The 27,973-nt window shown below is 46.9% G+C and overlaps 1 protein-coding gene and 1 long non-coding RNA gene across 3 annotated transcripts in view; one reads left to right on the forward strand and one right to left on the reverse strand.

Moving 5' to 3' along the window:
• Positions 1-306: 306 nt before the first annotated feature.
• The window catches only part of ZHX2 (zinc fingers and homeoboxes 2), a 142,221-nt gene continuing 114,554 nt past the window's right edge, over positions 307-27,973 (reverse strand). Inside the window, exons 3-4 of the mRNA XM_031439566.2 lie at positions 14,419-17,165; positions 307-1,587 (exon numbers count right to left, since the gene is read on the reverse strand). Coding sequence (XP_031295426.1) covers positions 14,423-16,939 — 2,517 coding nt within the window. The 5' untranslated portion in view covers positions 16,940-17,165 and the 3' untranslated portion in view covers positions 307-1,587; positions 14,419-14,422. The remainder of the gene's footprint in view (positions 1,588-14,418; positions 17,166-27,973) is intronic.
• LOC135318719 (uncharacterized) lies at positions 4,082-26,809 on the forward strand. Of its 2 annotated transcripts, none has more exons than XR_010377033.1 (3): positions 4,082-4,426; positions 24,859-25,401; positions 26,381-26,809. It is a non-coding gene; the product is annotated as an uncharacterized LOC135318719 (long non-coding RNA). The 2 variants fall into 2 exon arrangements; XR_010377032.1 differs by having other exon boundaries at positions 24,859-24,966.

Genomic DNA, 27,973 nt, shown 5'->3' on the forward strand with positions numbered 1-27,973 from the left:
AGAGCCAGCGGAGGTGCTGGGCGTGGCCTGCAGGTCTCACCCCCACACCCGCGCTCGTGCTCTTTGCAGTATTTTATGAATCTGTTTGCGAATGGCGGGTCTGTCCCTTACTGCTCGGTGTCAGAGATGTGACGGAGATTCCCACATCAACATTCCCTACCTGTTTTTACCTGTGCTGTCGGGCCTCACCAGGATGGAAAATGAGAAATGTGATCATAATGCATTTGCAACAGGGGTGAGTGAGTTGGAACCCCCCCTGCTATGCCCTTGGGAGCGAGGTAGCAATGAAGAACCAGGAGCAGAGGAAAAGGTTATAAAAATGTTTAGTCTTTGCTTTATTGAGTTACAACAAGTGAGCAACAAGTTAGAAAAATTGGTTTGTTTTTCAAACTCCCTATCATTTTATTTGTGCAGTGTACTCAAATGGGGGGTTAGGTGGTGGTGGAGGGGGAAGGGACTGCAAACACAATTCATACTGCAACATTTACACCAGATACGTCTCTTGGTTTTTCTTCTTTAGAAGTTAGGACTAACTGAGGAAAAAAAAAAGTGCACTCAGGAATCTAAAATTGGCCCAAAACAAACACACACACAAACAAAAAAAAAAATCAATTCATGGTGAAGCTTCAAGCTGAACTCTTATCAAATACCACACTGAGAAAAGGCAGGAACAGAAATGAAAACCAAAGCTGTTCATCTTTGTACCATCTGGATAGGACGATCTCTTTGTTTTAATTTCACAAAAGTAATGATAATGCTAACACATTTGGGAGCCCCCCTTTTCTGCTGGTCACTGCAAAGGTGCTTAGAGGTCGCTGCCTGCCACCCAGCTCTCCCGGGGCCAGCATGGCCCAAGGTCTGACCTCAGGGGCTGGGCCAGGCCAGCGGAAAAACCAGAGTGGCCTGGTGGCAGTTCAGAAAGCCCTGTGCGTAGCTAATCAGGGACCCCAAAGGCACCTTGGGGAGAACTGGAAATGGATTTGATTTGGAAGCTCTGCCCTCTGTAAACCCCTCTCTGAGTTAAGACAGATGCCTGAATCCCAGCCCTTAATCCTGAAGAAATCTCCCAAATTTCAAACTACCTTTAAAAATGAACTCTCCCTACCTAAAATCCAGTAGATATCATGGCACTAAGCTAACATCACCCTCTCCCCCCAAATTAATAAAAATAAAAAAGAGGGGCGGAAAAAAAAAAGCACATGTGATCAGCCCTCCCTCCTGGAAAAAACCTTACAATGGTAGTGCTGGAAAAGGAAGTTGCCCTCGATTAAAAAGGTAACAAAATCCCCACATTGTACAAATCGGTTCCAGTACAGCAAGAGGTGGGGGCCTGGGCAGAGGCGCAAACTATTTACAAGGACCCTTGGAAAACGCAGTAGTAGGACTTTGGCACTATGAACAATTCCCACCGGGCCTCGGGGAGGTGCGTGCGTGTGCAGGCAGCTGGGGTTCCCGTCACTGCAGGCGCACGCGGGCTAAGTCCGCTTGGAGTCTCTGGCCAGGGTGGCCCACAGCCGGGGAGGGAAGTTCTCTTTCTTCAAAGACAGAGCGTCCCTTTCATCAGCACAGCAGTTCTGACGGGCTTCCCTAGAAGGACAACACAAAACCAGAGACAAGATGTCAGGGAGCTGACCGTCATTCCCTGGGTGGAAGGCATCCGGGGTTCCCGCTTGCTGGCTCTCCCGGGGGCTTGGAGAGACGAACGCCCTGCAAGTGTGGGGCCTGTTTTAAAGAAACGAATGTATTTCTGGAGTGCAGTCTGACAATATGAGAAGCACCTAAACCAGGACAACTTTCTGGGCAAGTGGAGGAGGGGATTTGTCATTACAAGACACTTGTTTTATTCCTGGACAGGCAGCCAGTCACAGTGGTTCCTAAGAGTCCCCGAAATCAGACAAACCTGGATTCGAGTCCTGACTTCACTATTTACTGGCCATGGCGTCATACACACATCACTTAATCTCACTAGGGCTTAGTTTTCACTTCTGTAAAACAGATGGTAACAGCATCCACCTGGTGAAGTAGCCGATCTATGAATCAGCATTTAAAATAGTGCCCGGCATGTGGTAAGTACTATACGTGCTTTTGTTGTATTTATCAGATGGAGCCTTTTCCAAACATGATAGGATATATGATGGTAATCATAATAAGATGAGAAGTTTTAAGTGTATTTTTAATGTTTCTGTCCTCAGAGGTGTAGATATAATTGTTCCCATTTTACAGGTGAAGAAACTGAGCACAGAGAGGTCAAAAAACTTGCCCAAGATCACACAGCTACAAAGTGGCAGAGCCAAAATTCCAACCCAGTCAACTTCTAGAGTCTGTGCTCTTAACAGTGTTTCTTAAGAGTCAGCGTGGAGAAGTGTTTAATTTTTATGTGCTTTGAAGTAGTGAAAATGATCCAAAGACCTTGTTATGGGTTGAAATGTGTCTTCCCCAGCCCCAAAAGATATGTTGAAGCTCTCAGAATGTAACCCTATTTGGAATTCCTTTACAGAGATTATCAAGTTCAAATGAGGTCATTAGGGTGGGACCTAATCCCATATGACTGGTGTCCTTATAAACAGGGGAAATTTGGACACAGAGACAGACACATGCAGGGAGAACACCATGGGAAGAAGGCAGAAACTGAGGCGATGGATCTAAGAGCCAGGGAACACTGAGAGTTGTCAGCAAACCACCAGAAGCTAGGAGAGAGGCAAGGAACGGACCCCCCCTCACCCCAAACCCTCAGAAGGAACCCACCCTGCCAACACCAGACTTCCAGCCTCCAGACAGCGAGAGAATAAATTCCTGCTGTGTAAGCCACCCAGTTTGTGGTACTCTGTGGCAGCCTTAGGAAACTGACAGACCTCCGTTTCCTTTGTGGGCTCCCGGGATCCAAGGATCCTGAGCAAGGAATCCAAGGGGAGGGCTCAGGGCTGTAAAGGACGCAGCTAATATTCCATGACAGGCTGGAAGTTTATCAAATCTGTAGATTCCTGAAGCCACTGGCTTTTTCTTTGCCTCCATGCTGGAAAGGTTGTGTTACTGCTTGGCCACTTCTCTGGCCGAGAAAACAGCTAAAGGAGGCCCTGAGCAGATTTTTTTAGTTTCTGTTTTTGTGTGTGTGTGTGTGTGTGTGTGCAGGGAACCAAGAGCAAGAAGACTAAACTTCTCAGCCAAAGGCATCATCAGATCATCTATACTGTCATTCACTCCCAAAGTCTGAGTGTTAAATGTACCCACGTTCCCTGGATGCTCCCGACAATAAGGCTGAATACTGGATGTAAGAAACCAACTTGTAGAAGAAATCTCTGTGGGTGAAATCTGATTCCAGGGGTGTCCTTGGGATCTGGTACCACCCAAAAGTCATCCAGCCAAAGTCACTGAACTGTTAAGAGCTACAGCATCCTTACAGGTGATGCTGCCAACATCACTCATTTCTTAAGGGAAAATAAAGCAGCTCAGGGAGGAAAAGTGATTTCCTCAAGTCACATGACTGCTCAGAGGCAGAGTCAAAAACAATAATAATCCTGGTTGTGACAACAGTGAGAGGAGCTGAAATGTATCTCATGCTTCTTATGAGCCGGGCCCAGGGCTAAGTGCTAACGTGGACCACCTCATTTACTCCTTACGGTGACCTGCGAGGCAGGCAACTGTCAGGCCCACTCTGCAGTGAAGAGACGGGGCACAGTGAGATGAAATGACGTCAGCCAAGTCGTAAGTGCTAGAACCTGGGATCAGCTGCGGCCGATCCAACTTTAATTGCTCTTCCCCACGCCTGCCCCAAATATAGTCTCCTTGCCCAGCATGCACAGCTCGCCTTGCACAGAGCCGCCTGGGGACAGGAGGGAGCAGGTCTGCTTCAAAGACAGGGGCTGGCGGTCCCAGGCACTTGGAGAGGGCCACGTGCCTCATCGCCGATCCCCTGTGGACCCATATGCATCCCAGGATGGGCACACGTACCGCAGCCAGCCTCCTGCTGTGCTCCCCGAAGAGCACGGTTTCCCCCAGCAAACCGGGTTCTTTCAACGCCTTTGGAAAGGAGGCTGCCTCTGGTTGGATGTCCATCCGAAAAATTCTCAAGGCTCCAGGAAACACAGCCCAAGGTGGGTAAAGAGTGGCTGTTTCTTCCTCCCAACCAGACTGAAGAATGCCAGGTCAGCACAGGACTGTGGGTCCTGGCCGTGGAGCAGAGTGGAAAGAGGTGTGGCGTCAGAGAAAGCTGGGTCCAGGGTCAGCTGCTTCTGAGCTGTTGTGCTGAGGTCAGTTCCTTAACCTCCCCAAGCCTCACTTTGATAATTCATAACCACCGGGCTGCTGGGAGGGTAAAAGAGTTGGTGTGTAAAGCATACAGCTGCTACAGAAGTCCTGCTTCATTTTCTCTGGAGGAAAGCGGGATGCAAAATTAGGACCTTAGGTGTAAGTGAGCTCACCTGCATGTGTGAGTATTTACGTATTCTCTCTTATATTATATGCAAAACTGAACCTTCTTTCTTTAAGAGATTGGCAAAAACTCGCTTTTTAAGATAAGCCTCAATATTAAGGTGGTTTTCCATCTGGCAGTGTTTTTTTTTTTTTATTGACGTATAGTTGATTTGTAATATGTTAGTTTCAGGTGTACAGCAAAATGATTTAGTTATAATTTTTTCACATTATTTTCCATTATAGGTTATTACAATATATTGAATATAGTTTCCTGTGCTATACAGTAAATCCTTGTTATTTACCTATTTTACAAATGGTAGTTTGTATCTGTTAATCCCACACTCCTAACTTATCCCTCCCCACTCCCTTTCCCCTCTGGTAATCATAAGTTTTTCTATGTCAGTGAATCTGTTTCTGCTTTGTATTTATTTGTATGATTTTTTTGACTCCACATATAAGTGATACCCTGTAATATTTATCTTTCTCTGACTTACTTCACTAAATATGATCATCTCTAGGTCCATCCATGTTGCTGCAAATGGTAATAGCTCATTCTTTTAACTGCTGAGTAATATTCCACTATATATGTGTGTGTGTGTGTGTATATATATATATACATATATATAGTGGTGAGTAATATACATATGCCACATTTTCTTAAGCCCATCATCTGTTGATGGGCCGGTGGGTTATTTCCATGTCTTGGCTATTGTAAATAATGCTGCTATGACCATTGAGGTGCATGTATCTTTCTGAATTACACTTTTCATCTTTTCTAGATATATGCCCAGGAGTAGAATTGCTGGATCATATGGTAGCTCTAGTTTTACTTTTTTAGGGAACCTCCATACTGCTTTCCATAGTGGCTGCACCAATTTACATCCCCACCAACAGCGAAGGAGGGTTCCCTTTTCTTCACACCTTCTCCAGCATTTATTATTTGTAGACTTCTTGATGATGGCCATTCTGACGGGTGTGAGGTGATACCTCATTGTGGTTTGATTTGCATTTTGTTAATAATTAGTGATGTTAAGCATCTTTTCATGTGTCTCTTGGCCATCTTTTTTTTAGAAATGTCTATTTAGGTCTTCTGCCCATGTTTTGATTGGGTTGTTTGTTTTCTTGATATTGAGTTGTATGATTTTAGGTATTAACCCCTTGTTGGTTGCATCACTTGAAAATATTTTTTCCCAATCAGGAGGAAGTCTTTTCATTTTGTTGATGGTTTCTTTTGCTTTGCAAGAGCTTTTAAGTTTGACTAGGTCCCATTTGTTTATTTTTGCTTTTATTTCTTTTGCCTTGGGAGACTGACCTAAGAAAATACTGCTATGACTTATGTCTGAGAATGTTTTGCCTATGTTCTCTTCTAGGAGTTTTATGGTGTCATGTCTTACATTTAGATTTTTAAACAATTTTGAGTTTATTTTGCAGATGGTGTGAGGGAGTGTTCTAATTTCATTGATTTACATGAGGCTGTCTAGCTTTCCCAATACAACTTGCTGAAGAGACTGTCTTTTTCCCATTGCATATTCTTGCCTCCTTTGTCATAGATTAATTGGCTGTAGGTGTGTGGGTTTATTTCTGGGCTCTCTATTCTGTTCCATTGATCTGTGAGTGTTTTTGTGCCAATACCATGCTATTTTGATTACTGTAGCTTTGTAGTGTAGTCTGAAGTCTGGAAGGGTTATGCTTTCACCTTTGTTCTTTTTCCTCAGGGTTGCTTTGGAAATTCTGAGTCTTTTGTGGTTCCATATAAATTTTAGGATTATTTGTTCGAGTTCTGGGTATTTTGACACAGACCACATTAAATCTGTAGATTGCTTTGGGTGGTATGGCCATTTTAACAATATTAATTCTTCCAATTCAAGAGCATGGGCTATCTTTCCATTTCTTTGAATCATCTTCAATTTCCTTTATGGCAACATGTTTTTCCCTGTCTTATGGGCATGAGCATGTATAATCCTCCAACCATATGTATTAGTAAAGAAAACAAAATGCTGAACCAGGCCCTTTAAAAAACAACAACAACAAAAAGAAACCAGACTGCAAGGCCAAAGGGTGACCTGGAGAAGGGGAGACAGAGCCACTTGTTTTTGGCTTCTGCAATGATCCCAGATGTCTGTGGATGGCTCTGGGCCCTGGAAGCGCCCTGGGAACTGCTGGACTTCAGTTCTCCTTCGACCTCTCCCAGGCTGCTTAGCTGTGGGTAGGGCTTGCTGCAGGGGCTGGCAGCACTCTTGGAGTGAGGCTGGGAAGATGCTGGACACAGAGGGCAGGGGTGGTTTCTCCATCTTGGACACAGCTCAGCCCCATGGCCTTCCCTTTGGGTAGCACTTCCTGGCTGTTGGCCACTTCCCTGGAAGACCTTGCTCCCAGACGCCCTTAGTTCACCGTTAAATGTCCCTGAGCTGGGGCTTCTGCAGCAGAGCTGTTATCATGATGTCTTCAAATTGCATGAGTAATTGTACGTCCTGCGAGGCCCACAAGGACGTGAGCCCATGGTGTTCATGGCTGACCCCGCCGTGCCCTCTCCCAGCACTATGCCTAGCTCACCGAGGACACCCAGATGTTTGTTAATGCATAAAAATGGGAAGAGAGCTTGGTGCTCTTAGAGGTGGCTGGTTATGCAAGACTGGTGGCAGAGTTCACATTTCAGGTTTGTTTTTTTTTCTTCTAAGGGTTTTACAGTGATTTTGACTATGTGGCCTCTTGCTAATCCCCTGGGCTTCTATCCTGAATCTTACCACTTGGTCAGGGCATTCCCCACTGCAGAGAACCGACAGCTAGCGGGGTTACTTAATACCAGAGCACCAGATCTCAGCTTTGGGGAAAGCTAACTGCAAGATCACTGGGCCCCTTTCCTTACGGCCACTATTCGAACATTTCCACCAAGTGGATGTGCAGTCTCTCCCTGAACACTGCCCACGACAGGGGGCCCCCTGCCTCCCGCTGCCTCCTTTTCTATCTTTGGGACAACTTGGAGTGCTGTGAAGTACCATCTAGTTCTTTAGCAAACTCTGCTTCCCTATTACTTTACCTTCAGGGAAGCGTGAGACAATTAGAGTTCTCTTCCCAGCTGATAGCTTTCTGTTCCTATTTCTCTTCTGTTTGCCCTGTAGGGGTTTCCCTTAGGCCCTGTGGACTCGAGAGAGAATAACACTGTAGTCCATGAGATAGAAAACCAAGCACTGTGATGGTGATTTGTTATCTCAATAATATTTCTGAGTCAAACTTTCTTTTATTGGGAGGGGGCACGGTCCAGTTTGAGTTAGAATTGAGAAAAGGAAAACATGGTGACACAGAGAAAGACTCAGTAATTTCCCAGGGGACAGGGGAAACTTCATACCATCCCAGATTGTCCCCACGTTAGGCCTTGGGCATCTCTGAACATCTGGCTGAAGCTCTTTCCCGGCAGCGGTTTGGGGAGCCTCTGGGGTTGGGGAAGTCGCCGAGACTTGTAAGCCAGGTAAATCTCCCTGCTCGCAGAGAGGTTCAGAGGCAGAAGGAATCAGAGGGGCCACTGGCTCTTCCTGTCCCTTCTCCATCAGTGGATATTATCCCGTGGAGTTCAAAGAATTTGAGCAAATGGAATCATATTTTAAACTCACTAGGCAGGCTCCTGATGTGTTTTTGCATGTTGTCAGGACTACATGAGATAAATGAAAGCTCCAAAATAGGGGCCTGGTGTTAGCACCAGCATCTGCTCAACGGACACCAACCAGAAGCTGCACATTCTCCATACGGAGAACTTGGCCATCTTGCCTTTCCAAGTTGACTGTTTCGGTTGGGGCCCCGCTGGCACCAGCTCATGCTTTGGGGTGTTAATTGCATCTGCATCTCAGGGTAGGGGTAGCGGGCCTGGGGCTATGACAAGGGGTAACATTTATGAAGCACCTGTGTCCACCCCGCTCGGGTGCTTTCCATGTGTTAACAACTCTCCAAAGACGTTCTTTTCTTCATTTTATAGCTGAAGAGAATGAGGCACAGAAAGGTAACTGGTTCAAGGTCACTGAGCTGGAGAGAGGTGGAGCTGGGATTCAAACCCAAACCCACATGCAAAACCACATCAGGAGCCTGCCTAGTGAGTTTAAAATACGATTCCATTTGCTCAAATTCTTTGAACTCCACGGGATAATATCCACTGATGGAGAAGGGACAGGAAGAGCCAGTGGCCCCTCTGATTCCTTCTGCCTCTGAACCTCTCTGCGAGCAGGGAGATTTACCTGGCTTACAAGTCTCGGCGACTTCCCCAACCCCAGAGGCTCCCCAAACCGCTGCCGGGAAAGAGCTTCAGCCAGATGTTCAGAGATGCCCAAGGCCTAACGTGGGGACAATCTGGGATGGTATGAAGTTTCCCCTGTCCCCTGGGAAATTACTGAGTCTTTCTCTGTGTCACCATGTTTTCCTTTTCTTAATTCTAACTCAAACTGGACCATGCCCTCTCTCAATAAAAGAAAGTTTGACTCAGAAACATTATTGAGATAACAAATCACCATCACAGTGCTTGGTTTTCTATCTCATGGACTACATTGTTATTCTCTCTTGAGTCCCCGGTCTGTGGTATGCTGTTATGGCAGCCCTAGCTGACTAATACAGTAAGTATTAAGGTCGTAGAAGTTTAATCATTAAAAAGAATAAAGTAAAATGTGTAGGCATGTGGGTGCTCTAGAATTTCCTACCACTCATCTTCCATTTACCACTAGGACAGCAAAGTCTGAACACCCAGACGTCTGAAGATTACTTTCCTTTTGTTCCTTCTTTGAGTCCCTCAGAGGCTCTCCAACTTTCTCTGTAGGGTCATGCACACAAAATCACGTACAGTCTTTATTGGTGAGTTAGAGGAGTTTCAAGGGAGAATTTGGTGACATGTGAGTCCCCTTAGCACTCTGGCTTTTAACTCCTGCACTTCTATGAAGTGTGAACTCAGCCACGTCATAGCCATAACGACCACCTTTCAGGCTCCCCGACGCACCAAGCTCCCTCCTGTCTCCGGGTCTTTGTTGTTCTTTCTGCCTGGAGTGCCTCTTCTCTCCTGTCCATCTAGCCAACTCCTTCTTACCTTCTGGATTTCAATTCATCCACCCCCTGTTCAGAGAAGCCTTACCCAACCCCTTAAATCAGGTCAAATTCCCCTACTCTATATTCTCACAGTTCCAGGCACTGGTCCTTCAAAAAATCTTGTCACCTGGCAACTTTTCCTTTTTGTTTGATGAAAGACTATTTGATCAATACTTCATTCCCCACTAGACTACGGGCTTCATGAGGACAGGGACATGCTGGGCACTGTTGCCTCCCAGAGCCTGGCACACTGCTGTCATTCCACAAATACTGATGGGTGCGTGAGCCAAGGCACCTACTATGAATGTCTCTGGACTAGTTACTTCCTCTCCTTGGGGCTGGCATCCTTCCTCAGAAAAGTGAAGGGCTTTGATTTCATTAAGTTCCTAAGTTGCTATAAGCTGCCCAGAGCAAAATGAGAATTCCTACTTGAGAAGCTCCAGAATTAGGCAACAGGAAGGGATAGCAGTTAACTCCCCACGAGGTACCAGGGTAGTGAGGCTAATGGACAGTCTCTGAGGAGCATCACCCAGGAAATAGCTGGTGGTCGATTCTCCAACAGACCTTTCCCTTCAGCTATTCACACATGTAAAGCAAACTGTCCACAAATCCTCCCCGCCAATGGTTGTCATCTAATGGGACTAATGAGTGACAGAAAAAAAGTGAGGAGGAGAAAAGGACTGAAATACTAGATCCTGGATAACTAGGCACCAGCTATCTTTGTTAATTTGTTATCTCAGGTTGGTTCCAGAAACTGTTACTGAGCATCTGCTCTGGATGAAGCTGTAGGGCTTTCAGAGATGAGTGGGACACAGTGCCTGCCTTCAAGGGTCTGGTAGAGGAGAGATGGGGAAATAGTTGATTACATGTTCACCTATCCATCCATTCACACACCTGTATTTGGACAGCTAATATGAACAGATTATGGGGGTACACCTATCCTGGATCCTAAATTGTAGCCAGGATCCAACACTTGGCAGCTTTGAATATTTTAAGCAACCTGAACTATGGAAAGTATTTTTTCTGACATTTCACAGAATTTGCCTCTTCCCCAAAGCTGCCCCTAATTATCAGGAGTCGGAAATTGTCAGAAATCAGGAGGCAGCAAAGTGGCGAATGAACAGTTGTGTATTAGTTTCTACTTCCATGTAGAATTAAGAAATGACCACAGCCTTCTGGTTCGGCTTGGGCGGTGATGGTGGTGCCTCTGTTGGCGAGGTGGTGGCCATGGTGGCTGGGTCAGGCACTGACCTGATAGATGAGAGGGCGTCTCCAGGCTCCACCAGCTGCTAGCTGAGGAACCCAGGGCAAGCATCTCTGAGCCTCCATTTTGCCCTCTGTAAGATGGGGAAAGAGCCAAACCTCTCTCTTAGGGTTGCTGTGAAGTTTAAATGATAAATGTGCTTGGAAGAATGCTGAGCACATGGCATATTGAAGTAAGTAGAAATTCCTCATGGTAGTAGAGCTGGGGTATTCTGTCTGGCCAAATATCTAGGCATATATCTGACAGTCTCCGGCTAAAGTATTTTGACTCATTTTTAGGAAAGGAAGAGTTTATTTTTCAGCCTATTACCCGGATAAGTTTCTCACTGGATGGCTCGATAATTGGACGCAGAGAGAATCAAGATGACCCAATTCAAGGCTTGGAAGGGATTCCTTATCTTTGTGTCTAACTTCAGGCACAGGGTGAGTCTGGAACAGAGTCATCCACTGTCCTAAGCCTTGCAAAGCTTCAGCCAGAGGAACTGGTGGGGGCAGAGCCGGGGGAGGGGCACTGCTTCAGTCCCACAGAGGAAACCCCATCCTCCAGGCGGCTCTCAGCTGCTCACCCAAGTTCTCTCCCTCCCCTCCCCACCTCTCGTGCATCACATCATGCCTTTTATGAAATCAAAACCATGCATTATTTCCAGGATTATTATATGTCTGGCAACTGAGCTCAACTGTAGGTTCCTAAATAAATGTGTTGAAATAAAGAAATAGAATATTTATGAATTTCAAGAGACCCATGTGTTGGTTCATAAAAGCTGTGAAGTAATTTGGAGAGGTTTTTTTCCCCCTTCTAGGTCAAAAGCTTCCTTAAAGGGGTGCCTCTGCCAGGACTTGGGGGCACTTTCGGATGTGGCCAGATTGCAGACTGCAGTCCCTTCCTCAATGCAACGGTGCCTGGAACATATCAGGAGGCCAGTTAGGGATATTGGATGTTGCCAGGTGTTCAGCAGATCTCAGCATCTTGTTTAGGAATATTTTCTAGCACACATTTGTGGCATTTATCCTAAACATAAAAGGAGCTCCTGGGTCTTCCTGGTTTTGGGGGGGAGATGGCTAGTTTCTACATCTCTGAATTATCTGATGTTAATTCAAAAGTCAACTCTAAAAACTCTACATGTCTCCTGCCATGGAGGCGGGCAGGGTGGGTGGTGTGTGTCAACCAGAAATGGGGAATTTCAGAAATAAAGAGGCAGAGAAAGAATAAGGGCTCTGGAGTGAAACCGAGGTGCTGGCTGGGAGAATGTGAACGAGTTCCTTGGTTTCTGAGTCTCGGCGTCTGGGTTTATAGAAATGTAGAGACGCTTACCTCTCAGGGTCGCTAGGAGAACTGGGCTGGACCCCCTGTGGCCAGAGCAGCTAGCTCACCTCTGCTGCTCAGAGGCACTGATCCTTCATCCTTCCTCCCTTCCTCCACAAAGCTTCTCTCTATGGTGTTAGCATTGTTCCCTACTTCTCTTTCTCTTGGGCCTCACCTGGGGGTCAAGCACAGTGGCAGCTGACCCAGAAGGGTGCTGTCAACTACTGGTGTTGGGATGGTTTGGGAGGGAAGAGATGGGGACAGGTGGCCTCAGGAGCCTCTGGGGAGCGGCCACCCCTAGAAAGCTCCCACTCAGTGAGGTGCATCCAGAGCTCACTCTGGGGACAGGAACACTGAGCATCCTTACAGCCAAACTCTTCAGAAACAACCGGTTCAGAACAGCTTTTGCCTGCTGTGGAAACCATCAGGTTTTCTTTTTGGAGTTTGCTTCTTCTCATGTTTGCTGAGCCCCAGACTCAACTTTCTGGCTACACCAAACCTCTTTTGGTTCCTTAGCTGCACCATTCCTTTTCTTGTCTCTTGACTTTTGCTTGTGTTCCTTCTACCTGAAACACTCTCTTCCTTGTCTGTGCACTGGGCTGACTCCTTCCCATCAGCTAGCCCCTGAGTCAGCTGTCCCTTCCTCCAGGAAGCCTTCCCTGACCCCTCAGCCTGGGTGCCCCACCTCGTGCTCCTCTCCAGCACGCCACGGATCACCCTGGCCAATAGAGGGAAGAGCAGTGTCCACTCCCGTTGGTCCCACTGAGCTGCATGTGAATGAAGACTCTGTCGTCATCTTCATCCTGTTACCTCTGGGGCCGGGCACACTTACCAGCACATAGTAGGTGCTCAGAACGTATGTGCTGAATTGAACCCAATTGTCTGCAGTGTGGTAGGAGGAAAAAGCAATCACGTAGACTTATGTTTATGCATCAGAAAACGTCTAGGACAGAAGACAGGGCAAACAAGGAGCTTTCAGGTAGAATCTGGACCAAAAAAAATTTGCTCCCTCATTTCAACAAGGGAGATATGGGCTGGGCTGGACTGGCAGGTAGGGTCTTGTAGGAAGCAGGAAAGCGGCCAGAGGGAGGATGAAACAGGCAGCGAGCCGGAGGCAGGCAGCTGGTGCTCTTGGTGATCCGGACAGTCTCTGCCCCTCCCCTCGGGGCTACATCCTCACCCCCAGCCCATTACTACTTCCTCCTGAAACGTGGTCTGAGGAGAAAGAGCTGCTGGCGTTCTGTGATTGGCTGCTCATTAAATTGCTCTGTTAACAGCTGACGTAAACGGGCTAAAACAGTTTCTAGAGGACTTTCTTTATTTGCCAGGTGCCTCATTTTATTACTGAATAAGTAATGAGCAACGTGGCCAGCCAGAGTTGTTGGAGTTCATAAATAAAGAGGTATGGTAATTTCCAGGGCTCCCTTGGGGACCTTATCAATCATCCTGGAGGCTCTTACCTTTCATTATTTTTAAAGATGACATGCGGGGGGTGGGGGTGGTGTTTCATTGTCTTTTAAGTGACCTCTGGAGAAGCCAACCCAGGCAGACTGTAAATTACGCACCTCCCTCCTGGTTCTAAGCTGCCCTTGGAATACTTTGGCTTTGACCAAGGTGGACCCTTCGCTCCTGTATCCCTCTGTCTACTATCCCCCCGAGCTTTCTAAACTGACTGTCAAGAAAGCTGCTGTGCTTCAGGCCTGGATTTGCACAGACCTCTTGTGAAGCACAAACACCAAGGGCTTGGGTGGCATGTCCCATTATGTGGATGACATGGCCATTAGTAACCATGGTAACCTCCCTTCCCAGGCTTTTGTGGCTCCACAGACCTAATTTACACCAGTCTCTTCCAGATTTGAAGGGGGTTCTGGGGAGCCCATCGGCAAAGCCACCAGCGGGGTTACTTAACGAGACACAAGGGCATGCCTTCCTTTAGCCACAAGGCCAATGCCAGATACTTTCAAACCTTTCAGGTTAAAGGAAAGAATCCCAGATTTCTATTCAGTAAACTTGGACACTCAGTCTTAAAAACAAAACAAACAAACAAAAAAACTGAAAAGAAAAAAAAATAGAAAAAGGAAGACATATCCTTCCACGTTTGTTTCTAACAGCAGTGAACACAAAACAGGTGTTGTGTTATAGCACTACTAGATTTTAGGATGGACAGACCTCGAAAGGCCACAGGTAGTGATGCTGTGGGTACCACCTTGCAAATAAGGACATAAAATCTACCAGCCCCTATTTTTCTTCCTTTACTTTAAAAGAACTTTTAAGAAGAACCCATCATCTGTGTCAGTATCTCTGTACCCTACAATCGACTCTGGCAACAAAAAGGAAGAAACCCAGCACCCTCCACTGGTTCCCTGGGGAACAGGTGGGATTACCTGTCTAGGCCTGGCCCGCCTCGGCAGGGACGCTGTCGGAATCCGAGTCGGCCACTTCCGCCGCGCCGTCTGCCGCGGTCTGACTCCAGCTGTCCGACCTGTCTGAGCTGGCGTCCTCCTCTCCGACCGTCACCTCCACCCAGTCCACGACGCCTGACTCCTCCTGCTTGTCGCAGCCCCGGCCATCCCGGCTGTTGCCCTCCAACCTGTCTGAGGCGGCCTCCAAGGGCTTTGCCAGCAAACTGTCTTTTGCTGGCTCACCGCCCGCTTTCACCCTGGGTACCAGCTTCTCCAAGCCCTCCTCGCAGAACTTTTTGGGGTCCTTGTAATACTGCTGACCCACCTCACTCCCGTTCTTTGGGCTCTCGACGATGACAGTTTTGGCTGCCTTCCTCGACAGGGCGTCGTAGCCGTGATCATCCGCCATGTGAGGCTGCTGGTACTGCTCCATCCACTTTAAGGTTCCAGTTTTTAGCAAACATCTGTTCTCCTTGAACCAACGCACGATTTCAGTTCGGACCAGGCCGGTCTTGGCAGCGAGCTGGTCATACTCCTGGGGGGTCGGCCACTGGGTTCTGGCAAACGTGCTTCTCAGGAGATGAACCTGTTCTTGACTCTGTGTAATTGCTGGTGATGGGCTGGGCAGAGAACTGGCTAACTGGGCCCCGGAGAGCTGGTCAAGTCGAGACAGAGCACCATTGGGGGCTGCCGCATCTTGGCCTTTCTTGCCGGACCCCATGGAATCCAGGACAGCCTGTTCCATGCTGTCCCGAAGCTTCCGCCTCTCCGAGAACCAGGAGTCAATCTCTCTCCTGCTCAGCTTGGTCTCCACCCTTAGCCTGTCCAGTTCTGCTTGGGTCGGGAAAGAGCTTTTCAGAAAGCTGTCTTCCAGGATTTTCACCTGACCCTGTGTTTTCTCTTTGAACTTCTGGGGGGCAAAGTCTGGGTATGCGTGGTATGTGCGACCATGTCGGGAGGCCGCAATGGCCATCTGGTCTTTGGCAAGGGATTCGCTGGTGATGTGGACGATGCCCCTTTGACACCGATACCGGTGGTCGCTGAACCACTTCTTGATCTCGCTCCTGGCAAGGCCGGTCACTTCGATGAGTCGGTAGACCTCGGCGTCATCAGGGAATTGGCTCTGGAGGAAGCTCGCCTTGAGATGTGCAATCTGCTCCTTCGTCTTCTTGCGGTCGCTGGCGGGGGTCAGCGAAGGATTGGCCACCTTGGGTGGGGGCTCTGGCACTTGAGCGACGTGTTGACGCTTGGGCTCGGGGGCAGCTTGGGGAGTCACTAACGGTCTTTTCTGGCCATGGTTGGTCACTCCAGCCACGGCGAGCGTGATGGGGGAGCAAGAGACGGTTGTTGGCCCGCTGGTCACCTGAGTCAGCACGAGGCTGGTCTGGCCAAGGATCTGGCACGGAAGAGCTGTCTGGAGGATGGGCTGTGACATCTTTGTGGGGGCCAGCTGGGCGGGCAGCACGGTGATCGTCGGGGGCACTGACTGGATGGTGCCGTTAAACATCTTCTTCCGGGCCTCTTCCACCTCCTCCGGGGACCAGCTGATGCCGTGCTTCAGGCGCTGGGTGGCAAACCAGATTCTGATGTGCTCTTCTGGGTGTTTGGAAGCAGCGGTCAGCCAGGACAGCTCAGCCTGGGTGGGGTAAGGGAATTTGTTGAAGGAGTTGATCATGGTGGCGTTGGTGTCCAGGGCAGAGTTGTATTTGGTAGTGTTCAGCGGGACAGGGACCTTGGGGACAAGGTTGATATTTGGTGGGAGCTGGACAGAGGGCATGACATGTCCCAACGTGTCCTGGAGGAGCTCCACGCTCCCGAGTCTCGAGAGGATCTCAGCCGCATCTGTCACCAGGCGGGCGGTCCCTTCCACGTGGTTCTCGGGGGCGGCCTCCTCCGGCTTCTTGGGCACCTTCTTGGCATCAGCTTTCGGTTTCCCTGGCTTCATGATGGGAGTTTTACTCACCGAGATCCCAGGATCGCTGTCCCCGCCTCCGGGGCCGCTGGTGGTGATGGGCACGATGTGGTTGGTGGCGTCGATGGACTGCTCTAAGACGGTCTGATTGTTGCGCTTGATCAGCTTCAGCTTGAAGTTGGTCTCCCCGGGATGGTACTTGGAGTTGTGGTCCGACAAAGAGTCGTACTTTTTGGTTGTGAAGTTACATTCGGCACACACGTAGAGGGGGTTGAGAATCACGTTGGGGTGCTGCGTGTCGACGTGCTCCGTGAACTCGTTCAGGTTCTGCGTGGAGTAGGGGCAGTATTTGCATTCGTAACCACCTTGGAGCTTTTTGGACTGTGCTTCCCCCGTGGACTTCACCTCTATCACTTCACTTTCTTTGGAAGAGTTTTCCGGCTCCCCTGCCCAAGTGTCCTTGGCCATTTCAGGCTGGGGCGTGCCGACCCCCTTCTCTTTGGCCCTGTCTCCTTCCTCGGGCACATCCTGCTCTAGTACTTGTGATGTCCGGACCATGCATGGGGTTGTGGATTTCCGTTTGCTCGCCATGCTGCCTGTCTGTGTGCAATGGCTTATTTTGGGGGTGGGGGATGGGCAGGGAAGGGGCAGTGAAATTTTTGGAACTCCTAAGATAAAAGGCTTTTGGCTTTGTGCCCCCTCCAATGGCTTTGGCTTCCCTTGAATGCTGAAGTCTACTGTTGGGGTTTCCAGAATGATTTCAGCACAGAAAATTGTAACTGTTCCCAACAGCTAAACACAAGAGGCAGCGTCATATCTGTGGGACAAGAACAAAGAGAGTGTCAGTGTTTCCCCATGAGGCCAAAGAAACTAGCATTTCTTTCTGAGTTGCTCCCATGACCCATTCCCAACCGGCACCCAAAGCAAATACCCAAGGAAGCATAGATGGCATGATTGCAGGTGCACGTAAAATGAAAGATCACACTCTTCTTCTCTCCCGTTCTCTGGGAAGGGCAGTGGGAACTGGCCCAGAGCAGGCAAACGAGGATGCAGGTTACTCATTCATGTTTTGGAGACCAAGGGATGCAGAGAAGCAGCAAGGGTACTGAGATCTTATGATGTGGTGGGTAGAGTGGTGGAGGGAACCCCGCAGGTGAAATGTTGGCTGGGTTCTTGAGCTGCTTTTACGGATGGCACCTCAGAAGCAAGATGCTTACCCGGGGTCACCAAGTGGAATTGATATGGGCATTATTAGAAAATGGAGATGTTTCTAATCATAAAAGTGAAATCACTATAGAAAAATCCAGAAAATGCATCAAAGTATAAAGGTGAAAAACACCACCCCAAATATTGTAGTTCCTTCATTTCACTTGAACAGTTCCCATTTTCATGACCATTGAGCAAAAGAATGATTAAAAAATGGCTGCAGGATATTACACTGTAGGGGTATACCAAACACAATGTATTTAGCCATTAGACTTTCGTTGGACATTTATTTCTAATTTTTGGCTCTTCCCGTCAAAATTGCAGTCAATGCCCCTAGTCCTTACTTCTGATAACTAGCTTTGGATGAATGCTTAGAAATAAAAGCAGTGGGTCAAAGAATGTCAACATTTTAAATTCTCTTGACTTACATGGCCAAGTTCTTTGCATCATTTGGCCTTTCCCCTGGCAGTGCATGAGGGTGCCAGACTCCCCACTTAGTTTACATGAAATAATACCATTAAAAAGCCTTGCCAGTTAGACATGGGAACACTGTTTCAATATGCTTTGGTGCTTCTCTTGATTGCCAATAAGGGTGAACAGTTTCCAAAGATTCACTTGCCATTTGTATTTTTTTTGTGAATTGTGGGTTTATGCCTTTTTTAATAGTGTGATGCTCGGCTGTATTATTAATTGACAAGCGTTCTCTCTATGTTAAAATTATCAGTACTTCACTGTATTTGTTGCAAAGTTTTCCCCAGTCTGTCGTTTATCTTTCAGCTTTTCCTATGGTGTTTTTGCATGTTTTCCAGGTAGAAATGTTTAATTTTTAGGTGGCAAATGTATCAATCTTTTTTGCTTGTGGCTTCTCTCATGGTGATTTTCTATTTAGAAAGTAATTCCCTGTTTTGGTATCAAAGACATATTATTCTATGGTTTCTTAGAGTGTTTTGGCTTTATTTTTTTTTTACATTTAATTCATCTGGACTTGAACTGACCTTGGCTTAAACTGCAAGATACAATTCTAACCATTTTTCTTGAAAGATATCAGTGATCTCGGTAGCATGTGTTGTGTATCTCTTCTCACAAATTTGAAACCACCTTTGTCACATATTACATTTTTATGCATTTTTATATGTACTAGGGTGTTTCTGGGTTACCTGTTCTGTTCCTCTTAGGCTAACTACTGAGCCTTACCATTATGCCTCACTTAACTTTTTTTGTTGTTGTTGATTAGAGCATGTTTTAAAATCTGATGAGTGAGTTTCTCTGTATCACTCTTCTTTTGCCAAATACCTCTAGGTTATTCTGATCACCTATTAACATAAATCAACTCTCACAAATGAGAACCATCTGCAAAATAAAATCCTGTTAGAAAGCTGACTGGAATTGCATTAAACAAATACTAATTTAGGAGTATGGGGGCAATTGCTTACTAGGAGGTAGGGTATGTTAACAGAACTCAAACAGGGAAGTGATGGCCTGGACCATGACGAGTGTCTAAACGCAGGGGCTGACGGACAGGAGGGCCTTTCTGTGTGGCTGGAGAAGGAAGTGTTTTGAAACAAGAGCCGACATCCAGGGAGAAAGGGGATGAAGGGGATGGCTTATCCCCTCCTGCCCCTCCCGCTGGCCTGAGTTTGAGTCCCACTGAGGAGAGGGCTCAAGGCAGAATTAATGGACTTACCTTCAAGGGCAAAGCTGTGGGGTGTGGGGCCCCACCTAACTGCTCAGGGGCTCTGGTGACAAACCTGAGCAGGACTCAGGAGGGGGCATCCCCTCCCTTGTGAACCCAGAACCCGGCCACTCTAAGGCACTGCCACGCTCGGCAGTTCCATCAGCAGCAGGTAAAGGTCCCTCAGAGCACTGATGAGGACAGGCCCTGGGCACAGCAGAGGAGGGGAACTGTGTCTTTCTGCCGACCACACCCAAACCAATGTGTTCAGCTGAATACCAGATTCTTGATTTCGCCCTCAAACATAGGTCTCCCCTCCAGAATTTTTCATCTCCACCAATGGCTCCACCATGGTACACTCGGGCCAAAAGCCTCTTTGCGTCACCCCCAAATTAATCTGCCTGCTGACTCTGTCTTCAAAATGAACCCCGTGTCAGACCATCTCCACCTCTCTCTGCCTTGTCTAAGCCATGACTGTCTCCCGCCTGGAAGCCTCCTGCTGGCCCCCTGCTTCCTTTCTCTCCAGAGCAGCAGGGGGATTTTTTTTCCAGCTTCTCGATGGGCTTTATTTATGGCTTGAAATTTACTTTAATACTGAAAAGGGCTTAAATGTTATTTTTTGTAGTCTCTAATTTTTTAATTGAAGTACAATTAATATATAATATGTAAATTACAGGTGTGCAAATTTGCAAATATTGCAAAATACCCAATTTTGGAAGGTTATGCTCCATTTGTAGTTATTATAAAATATTGGCCATGTTCCTTGTGTTGTACAGTGTATCTCTGTAGTTTGTTTTATGCCTAATGTTTGTACTTCTTAGTCCCCTACATTGCCCCTCCCTCTTTCCCTCTCCTCACTGGTAACCACTAGTTTGTTTTCTCTATCTGTGAGTCTGCTTCTTTTTTGGTTGTATTCACTAGTATGTTGTATTTTTTAGATTCCACATTTAAGTGATAGCATACAGTATTTGTCTTTCTCTGTTTGACTTGTTTCACTTAGCATAGTGCCCTCCAAGTCCATCCATGTGGCTGCAAATGGCAAAATTTCATTCTTTTTATGGCTGAGTAGTATTCCATTTTATATTTATACCACTTCTTTTCTTATGAGAAATGTCCTTTATTTCTTTTTATCTGAATGTCTCAATATGTTGAACACTGATTTTATCCTCCCCCCATTTTTAATTGAATTATAGTCAGTTTACAATGTTGTATCAATTTCTGGTATACAGAATAATGTTTCAGTCATACATATATATATATATATATATATATATATATATATATATATATATACACACACACACACACACACACACACACATATACATTACTTTTCATTATAGGTTACTACAAGATATTAAATATAGTTCCCTGTGCTATACAGTATAAATGTGTTGTTAAGCTATTTTATATATATTAGTATCTTCAAATCCTGAACTCCCAATTTATCCTTTTCCACCCCTTTTCCCCTGGTACCCATAAGTTTGTGAGTCTGTTTCTGTTTTGTAAACAAGTTCATTTGTGTACCACCTCTTCTATTTATCTATTCCTCTTAGGTTGCTTCCGTATCTTGGCAATAATGTGCTATGAACACGGGGGTGCACGTATCTCTTTGAATTAGTGTTTTCGTTTTTCTAGGATATATACCCAGGAGTGGCATAGCTGGGTCCTACGGTAGTTCTATTTTTAGTTTTTGAGGAACCTCCATACTATTTGCCACAGTGGCTGCACCAATTTGCATTCCCACCAAAAGTGTAGGAGGGTTCCCTTTTCTTCACATCCTCACCAACATTTGTTGTTTGTGTTCTTTTTGATGGTAGCCATGCAGAGGGAGATTTCTAAATTAGGAATCAGTTCATATCACCTTTTTGCATGAAGCCCTCCCTCGGTTTCCCATCAGAGTGAACTCCAACCCTGTACCATTCTGGTCCATGCTTCCCTCCCCCCATGCTCATCTCACTCCGGCTGCTGGAACAGGTGTATCCTTTGCATCACAGGGCCTCCGCCAGACCGGCCACCCCCATAGCTCCTTGGACTTCCATGGCTCCATGGAAAAGTCACCCTCCCACAGAAAGGCCTTTCCTGACCACCTTTCCATGTAAAATAATGCCTCCGCCACTCACTCTCTATTTCCTCAGCCTGCTTTGCTTTCATCATAGCACTTTATACATATGTATTTTTAAAACTGAAGTGCAGTTGAGTTACAATGTTGTGTTAGTTTCGAGTGTACAGCAAAGTGATTGAGTACTACATCTCTATATTCTCTTTTAGATTCTCTTCCATATAAATTATTATAAAATATTGAATATAGTTCCCTGCATAGCACTTTGAATATTCAAAATTTATCTATCTTGTGGTTAAAGGAGGAGGCAGGAGAGAGTATCTACCTACTTGTTGGTTATTTGTCTCTCCCTCTGGAATGGTGCTTCTAACACAGCAGCCACTAGCCACATGCGGCTCTTCACATTTAATTAAAATTAAATAAAATGTAAAATCCAGTTTTCAGGTGCGCTAGCCACACTTGAAGTGCTCAGTAACCACACGTGGCTGGTGGCTATTGTTTACAGTGCAGGATATCATTCTCATTGAGGGACATTCTACCAGACAGCGCTGTTCTAGAATATGAACTCCACAAAGGCAGAAATTCTTCACTGTGGTTTCCCCAGAGCCTAGAGCAGGGCTGGGTCCACAGTATGCTTTCTGTGAAGATTGGCTGAATGCTAAACTAGCTGCAGGGGAGCTACCCTGGGGGAACTGCAGCTGATGCAGACTGATGAGGTACGGGAAAATCTCATGGATGCTCAGCAATGTGGGTGTGTGCATGTGTGTGGCGTGTGCATGTATGTTTGCATGCACATGTCTGTGCAAGCATGAATGTCTGCACTTGCATGTGTGTATGTGTGTGTGTGAGCACGCATGCTAGGGCTTATATGAGTGGAGGAACTTGATCAGAGTAAGGAGGCCCTACGGTTCTGTAGGGGGTACTACTGACATAGCAAAATGTGGCTAAGTTTGTGCCCACTAGCCAAGAGGCTTGGGCATTTGAATGACAATTTAAAAAAGAGGGAACAAAGGAGACTTTTCTCTTGCAGAACAAATAAATCAGGCAGGAAGAGGTGCAGGGGAGAAGAGATTTTTTTTTTTTAACAGAAACTCCTGTATCTAGAATTATTTAAATCTGTTGACAAGTGAGGCCAAGAAATGAGCCAAATCATGGTGAAACATCCTGAAAGATTTTCAATGTTCCAGAAATTTTGGTTCAGAATAGATGGTAGTATTTGACCAGTAGGAATCCAAGCCACCGCAGAATAAAAAGAAAAAAAGATGAAGGAAGGAAAGAGAAAGGGGAGGGGGGCTCAGAAAACATTGAGCCTTTGAAGAATTCATCTCCCAGGGTCCCGCTGGAGGAGCTACAGGAACCCCTGCCCTTGGAAGAATAATCCTGGCACAACAAGGCAGGGGGTGTCTGCAGAGCAGCAGTGAGCTGGCACCTGTCTTTCTAAAAGTCTGTGAGCCACCACTGAGGTTAGGACCAGTGCCACGTGGCCTGCTATGTGCCGGCATGAAGGCTACGTATTTCTGGCAAAGTCTTCAGGTTCGGGTGTGCACTGGCCAAAGTTAGCAAAAATGAAAAATGAACGAATGCATGAGTAAAATGCATGTTAAAACTCCAACATGGTCCCTTCCATGTTGGATGGTGAGTATCCCAGCAGACTAGTTCCATGTCATGGGTCCCGCCCTGGGCCAGCTTCCCTGTGGGTCTGAACAGAGCAAAGGCACATTCTATCTCAACCTAGAAAACATTCCACTTCAGGGCAGCACCCACGCACCCCCGGGCTGCTCCAGCCACTGTGCTGAGGGCCCAGCGGAGGGGTTGGTGGTTGGGGACCCTCAGAAGCAATCCCTGTCCTTTGGGAGGGTGGCCCAAACAGGTTAGAACTAAACACCTTTGTGTTCAAGAGCCTGGTGCCCATATACTGAGAGCAGATTAGTTTGAAAAGATACATGCACCCCAATGTTCATGGCAGCACTATTTACAATAGCCAAGACACAGAAGCAAACTAAGTGTCCATTGACAGATGAGTGGATAAAGAAGAGGTGGTACGTATACACAATGGAATATTACTCAGCCATAAAAAGCATAAAATAATGCCATTTGCAGCAACATGGATGGACCTAGAGATTTATCATACTAAGTGAAGTATGTCAGACGAGAAAGACAAATATATGTTATCACTTATATATGGAATCTAAAATATGATACAAAGGAACTTATTTACAAAACAGAGAGACTCACAGACATAGAAAACAAACTTGTGGTTGCCAGAAGGGAAAGGGGGGGATAAATTAGGAGTTTGGGATTAGCAGATACAAACTACTATATATAAAATAGATAAATAACAAGGTCCTACTGTATAGCACAGGGAACTATATTCAATATCTTGTAATAACCAATAGTGGAAAAGAATGTGGAAAAGTATATATATATATATAAAAGATATATATAGAAAAGAATATATATATATATATATATATAACCGAACTGCTATGCTGTACATCAGAAACTAAAACATTATAAATCAACTATACTTCAATAAATAATAATAAAAAGTCCTGTTGCCCAGAAGGAGAGGAGAGGGAAGACATTTCCCTCATCTGAGATTCTTCTCCATCATGCCTCTTTCAGTCCTGAGTCCCGCCCCTCACAGGACCACTAGGACAGAGCGTCACATGCACGTTACATGCAAAGGGAGCCCAGACCCCAAGCACACACTCTTGCCTCCTTTCCGTTTTTGCCAGTGACTGGATTTCCTTTTACCCATCATGGCATTTTTCACGCACCACAAAGAAACCCCAACAAAGAAAGAGAAACAGTGCCACCTTGGAATAGGTAATACACAAGGGAAATGGCCAACCTGTGTAGACAGTTACGAACAACTCACTTCTGAATGTCTGTGCAGGGCTCCCCCTTTCGCCACTTGGGGCTGCTTCACCCTCCCTGTTGTGGGCAGAGTGCAATTTGATTAGAACTCTGTTTACCGTGTATGGCTTTGGGCCAGAACTCTGTGGATACGGGGCATACAAAGATGAAGAAACCAGGGTTCTTGTCCTCAAGGAATTCACAGCTGGTGTAGTAGTCAGCTTGGGCTGCCACTACAAAGTGCACAGACTGGCACAAAAACTTATTTCTCATGGTTCTGGAGACTAGAAGTCTGGGACCAGGGTGTCTGCAGGGTTCTTCTGAAGCCTCTCCCCTGGGCTTGCAGGTGGCCCCCTGGCCCCCGTGTCCTCACATGGTCTCCCTTCTACCCCTGCTATCTCCTAATCTCTTCCTCTTGTGAAGACACCAGTCAGATTGGACTAGGGCCCATGCCAAGGGCTTCACTTAACCCTAATCACCTCTCTAAAGCCCTAACTCCAAATACAGTCACATTCTGAGGGTTAGGACTCCAATATGTGAATTTTGGGGTGGGACACAATTCACCCTTCACAGCCAGGCAGGGCTGGGCCACCTGAACACCCCTCGATGGTACACAATGATTTGTCAACAAATCCTGCCCGAGAGCCTCTGAGTGCAAGGACCCAGGAGTGAGCAGGTGTGTATTCTTTCCCATATGCTTTTCCATTATAGGTTATTACAAGACATTGAGTATAGTGAGCTCACACTCACGAGAATAAACAAGCAGAAGCCGACACTAACAAGCATGATGGAGAAAAGCCAAGGAGCGAAGAGTATGGGGTGAGGAGTGGGGCACCCGGGGAGGGGGGGGAACCAGGGAGGAAAGGGACTCTGTCCGTGAGAAGGCATCACTGCAGCATTCGGACGTCACAAAGTCAAGAAGGAGAGTTTATGAAACACAGAGGAGGCTGGACTTAATTTTGAAGGACAGGTGGGAAAAGGATGCTAAAGGTTTCCCAGGGGAGGCAACTTTCTTCTTAAAAGAAGCCGGCCGTGACTGTGATGAACTGAAATTCTCCATACTTTGTTGACGAATCCTCATAACAACCCTGCAAAGCAGGTGTTATTAGCCTCAGTTTATGGAAGAAAGAACCCAGGCCAGGGAGGCCACGTGCCTTGCCCAGGTCACATGACTGGCATGTGGCAGAGCAGGGGTTTGAACAAAGTCCGTCCAAGCTGAAGCCGTGCTCTCGGCGCACCTCACAGCCTCCCGGGGTAAGTGGGGCGCCGAAGGGGGAGTTGGATCCTGCCAGGCAGAGAGAAAGGGGGACCAGAGGAGCAGAGTATCCCGGGCAGAGGAGACAGCAAGAGCAAGGAGACCTCAGAGGGATGACAAGGACGGAATTTCAAGGGCAGGGCGTGAGGGCAGCCTGGAGGCGGCTGACAAATCAGTTTGGGCCAGACTGTGAAGGGCCTTGAGTGCCGTGCTAAGGAGGTGGGATGTCATTCTGCCGGCGCAGGAGGGTCGAAGCCTTTTAGGCAGGATCATGGGAACCGCAGGGTCTAGGAGATAAGGCTGGGGGGCGGGAATGGCAGGAAGAGAAGACGCATCAATGAAGGTAAGAACCCTCAAACCAAGCAGATGATTAACAGTCTTAACCCCAAATCAAACAGCCAGCGCCCAGGCTGCTAAGAGACACCGAGACTTTAAGTTTATTCCTTAAGTGAATGTTGAGGGCTCTTCACTTTCTATGTGGAACTTTCTTCCATTCAATTTGGGCTTCCTTCTCCATCAAGGAGTGGTTGGATGGTCTGGGTTTAAATGTGGCAAAATGGATTCTCCCTCAATCATTTTACCAATAACAATGATGACAAACATTCACTGAAGGCTTAGTATATGCCTGGTGCTAAGTGTTTTACTTCTCCAAAAGCCTGTGTAGACACTGATGCTCAGAGAGGTTAAGGAGCTTGGCCACAGTCACACAGCCTGGAGCAGTAGAGCTGGGCCACAAGCTTTACGTGTAGACAAATCACCTGTGATCTTGTGAAAAGACAGATTTTTTTTTATTGTATAGTACTTTATAACTATTATGACAAAAATACTTTGGTTTTTATTGACAATATTTTCATATTATGAAAAGGTTCATATGCATTATAATTTAGAAAACATGGTACGTTACAAAGAAGAAAGTTATTATGACCCATAACTTCAACGTTCAGAGACAACTACACTTTTTAACATTTTGATATACAGGTTCCCTGAAGCTATTTGAAAATAAGAGTGTTCCTACGAAAAAAACCAGATTCTGATTCAGTAAGTCTAGGGTGGGACTGAGATTCTGCATTTCTAACAGGCTCCCAGGTAAGGATGACACTGCACAGGTGGACACTTCAAGCAGAAGGCTCTGTGAGCCTCTCCAAGTAAACACTTTCTCACTGTCATCCCCTTAGTCTCTCTTCTCTCCCGGCTCATTTCCAGATGCAGGGTGATGGCATTTCCTGACCTTTTCTGACAAGTGACCTGCGGCCCTCAGGGGAAGGAAAAATGGGTCAAACTGTCAGATCAGCCCCTGGAAGCTTCTCAAGGTGGCTGACATGCAGCCCGGCTGTCAGATGAGGGAAATGTCCAGGCTCTTGACCTCCCAGGGGAGGCTCCAGGGAAGGCACGTGGAGGCCGGGGGGGGGGGGGTCAGAGGTCAGGGCTAGTGGAGGAACCTGGACCCCTTGGGGACAGCACAAGTGCTCTCAAAGAATCACACCTTTGGGCCCTGGCGGGACGCCACTTCTGATTCTGGAGCCTTTCACGGGGGCTGTCAGAGGAAATAACGCGACTGTCTCTGAGCTTTCAAAGGAAGCATCTTGTCAAGACATCAAAGCCCAGAAGGATGCTTTCAGCTTTGCTGGGTCTTCTGGCAGAGCTGTTAACAGATTCCGCTGCGGTTCATCAAGGGTAGATCTTTTGTGTGTGTGTGTGTGTGTGTGTGTGACTGTTCTTTTGTGTCTTAAAGTCACAACACTGTTCCCCTACGCCTTCCCCCCAACTGCCGTGCCACCAATTGCGCCCCAGAAGAAGGAATTCTGATGGGAGGTATGTTGTGGTGGTGATGGTTGGGGGTGGGTGGAGAAAGGAAGGGATGCAGGGATCCTGGGCTTTGCTCTAAGCACCCAGCGCTCTCCTCATTCCTCTCCATCCTTGCCTCCATTTATCTTGTGAGTTAACTGGGAGAGGCTTTTGAAGTGTCACTGGTGACCCTCAGTTAATTCCTGAGTTTTGCCAATTTCTGCCCCGGCTACTTTAAATCTACACTTGACTTTTGGGGGTGTGGCCCCCAAACCATCAGACATCACCTGGGGTGCTTTGTAAAAATACCCATTCCTGAGCCCCAGTCCGGACTTATTAAACCTGAACAGCCAGGAGCAGGCCCAGGAATCTGTATTTCTAACAAGCAGCCACTGTGATTGACGGGCAGGCAGGTGCAGCGGCCTCGTCAAGAAGCCATCACATGGCCTCTCCTGATTCGGAAGCGGTTGGGCCTGAGGCCAACCCTGTGCTGTAGATGGGAGGTGTTCCTTGCTGCATTCTGTGCTGGACTACGGTGAATTAGTGTGGTCCCTGGGGAGTGATGATTCGGAGGACGATGCAGAAATAGGGAAAGAACTGTACAAAGTCATGATGCTGGAAGAGTAAAGACCATGGAGAGTGGGGCTCGATCAGAGTGTAAGACATCTTTAGAAAAACAGGTTCCATAGCAGTGGAGCCGGTGGCTGAGGAGGTGAGCTCTCAAAAGCTATTTCCCATTACCTGTGTTTGTGCTTAACTTTTTTTTCTTTAATTTTTTATTGATAT

This window comes from Camelus dromedarius, chromosome 20, assembly GCF_036321535.1.
Source record: "Camelus dromedarius isolate mCamDro1 chromosome 20, mCamDro1.pat, whole genome shotgun sequence".
Taxonomy (NCBI): domain Eukaryota; kingdom Metazoa; phylum Chordata; class Mammalia; order Artiodactyla; family Camelidae; genus Camelus; species Camelus dromedarius.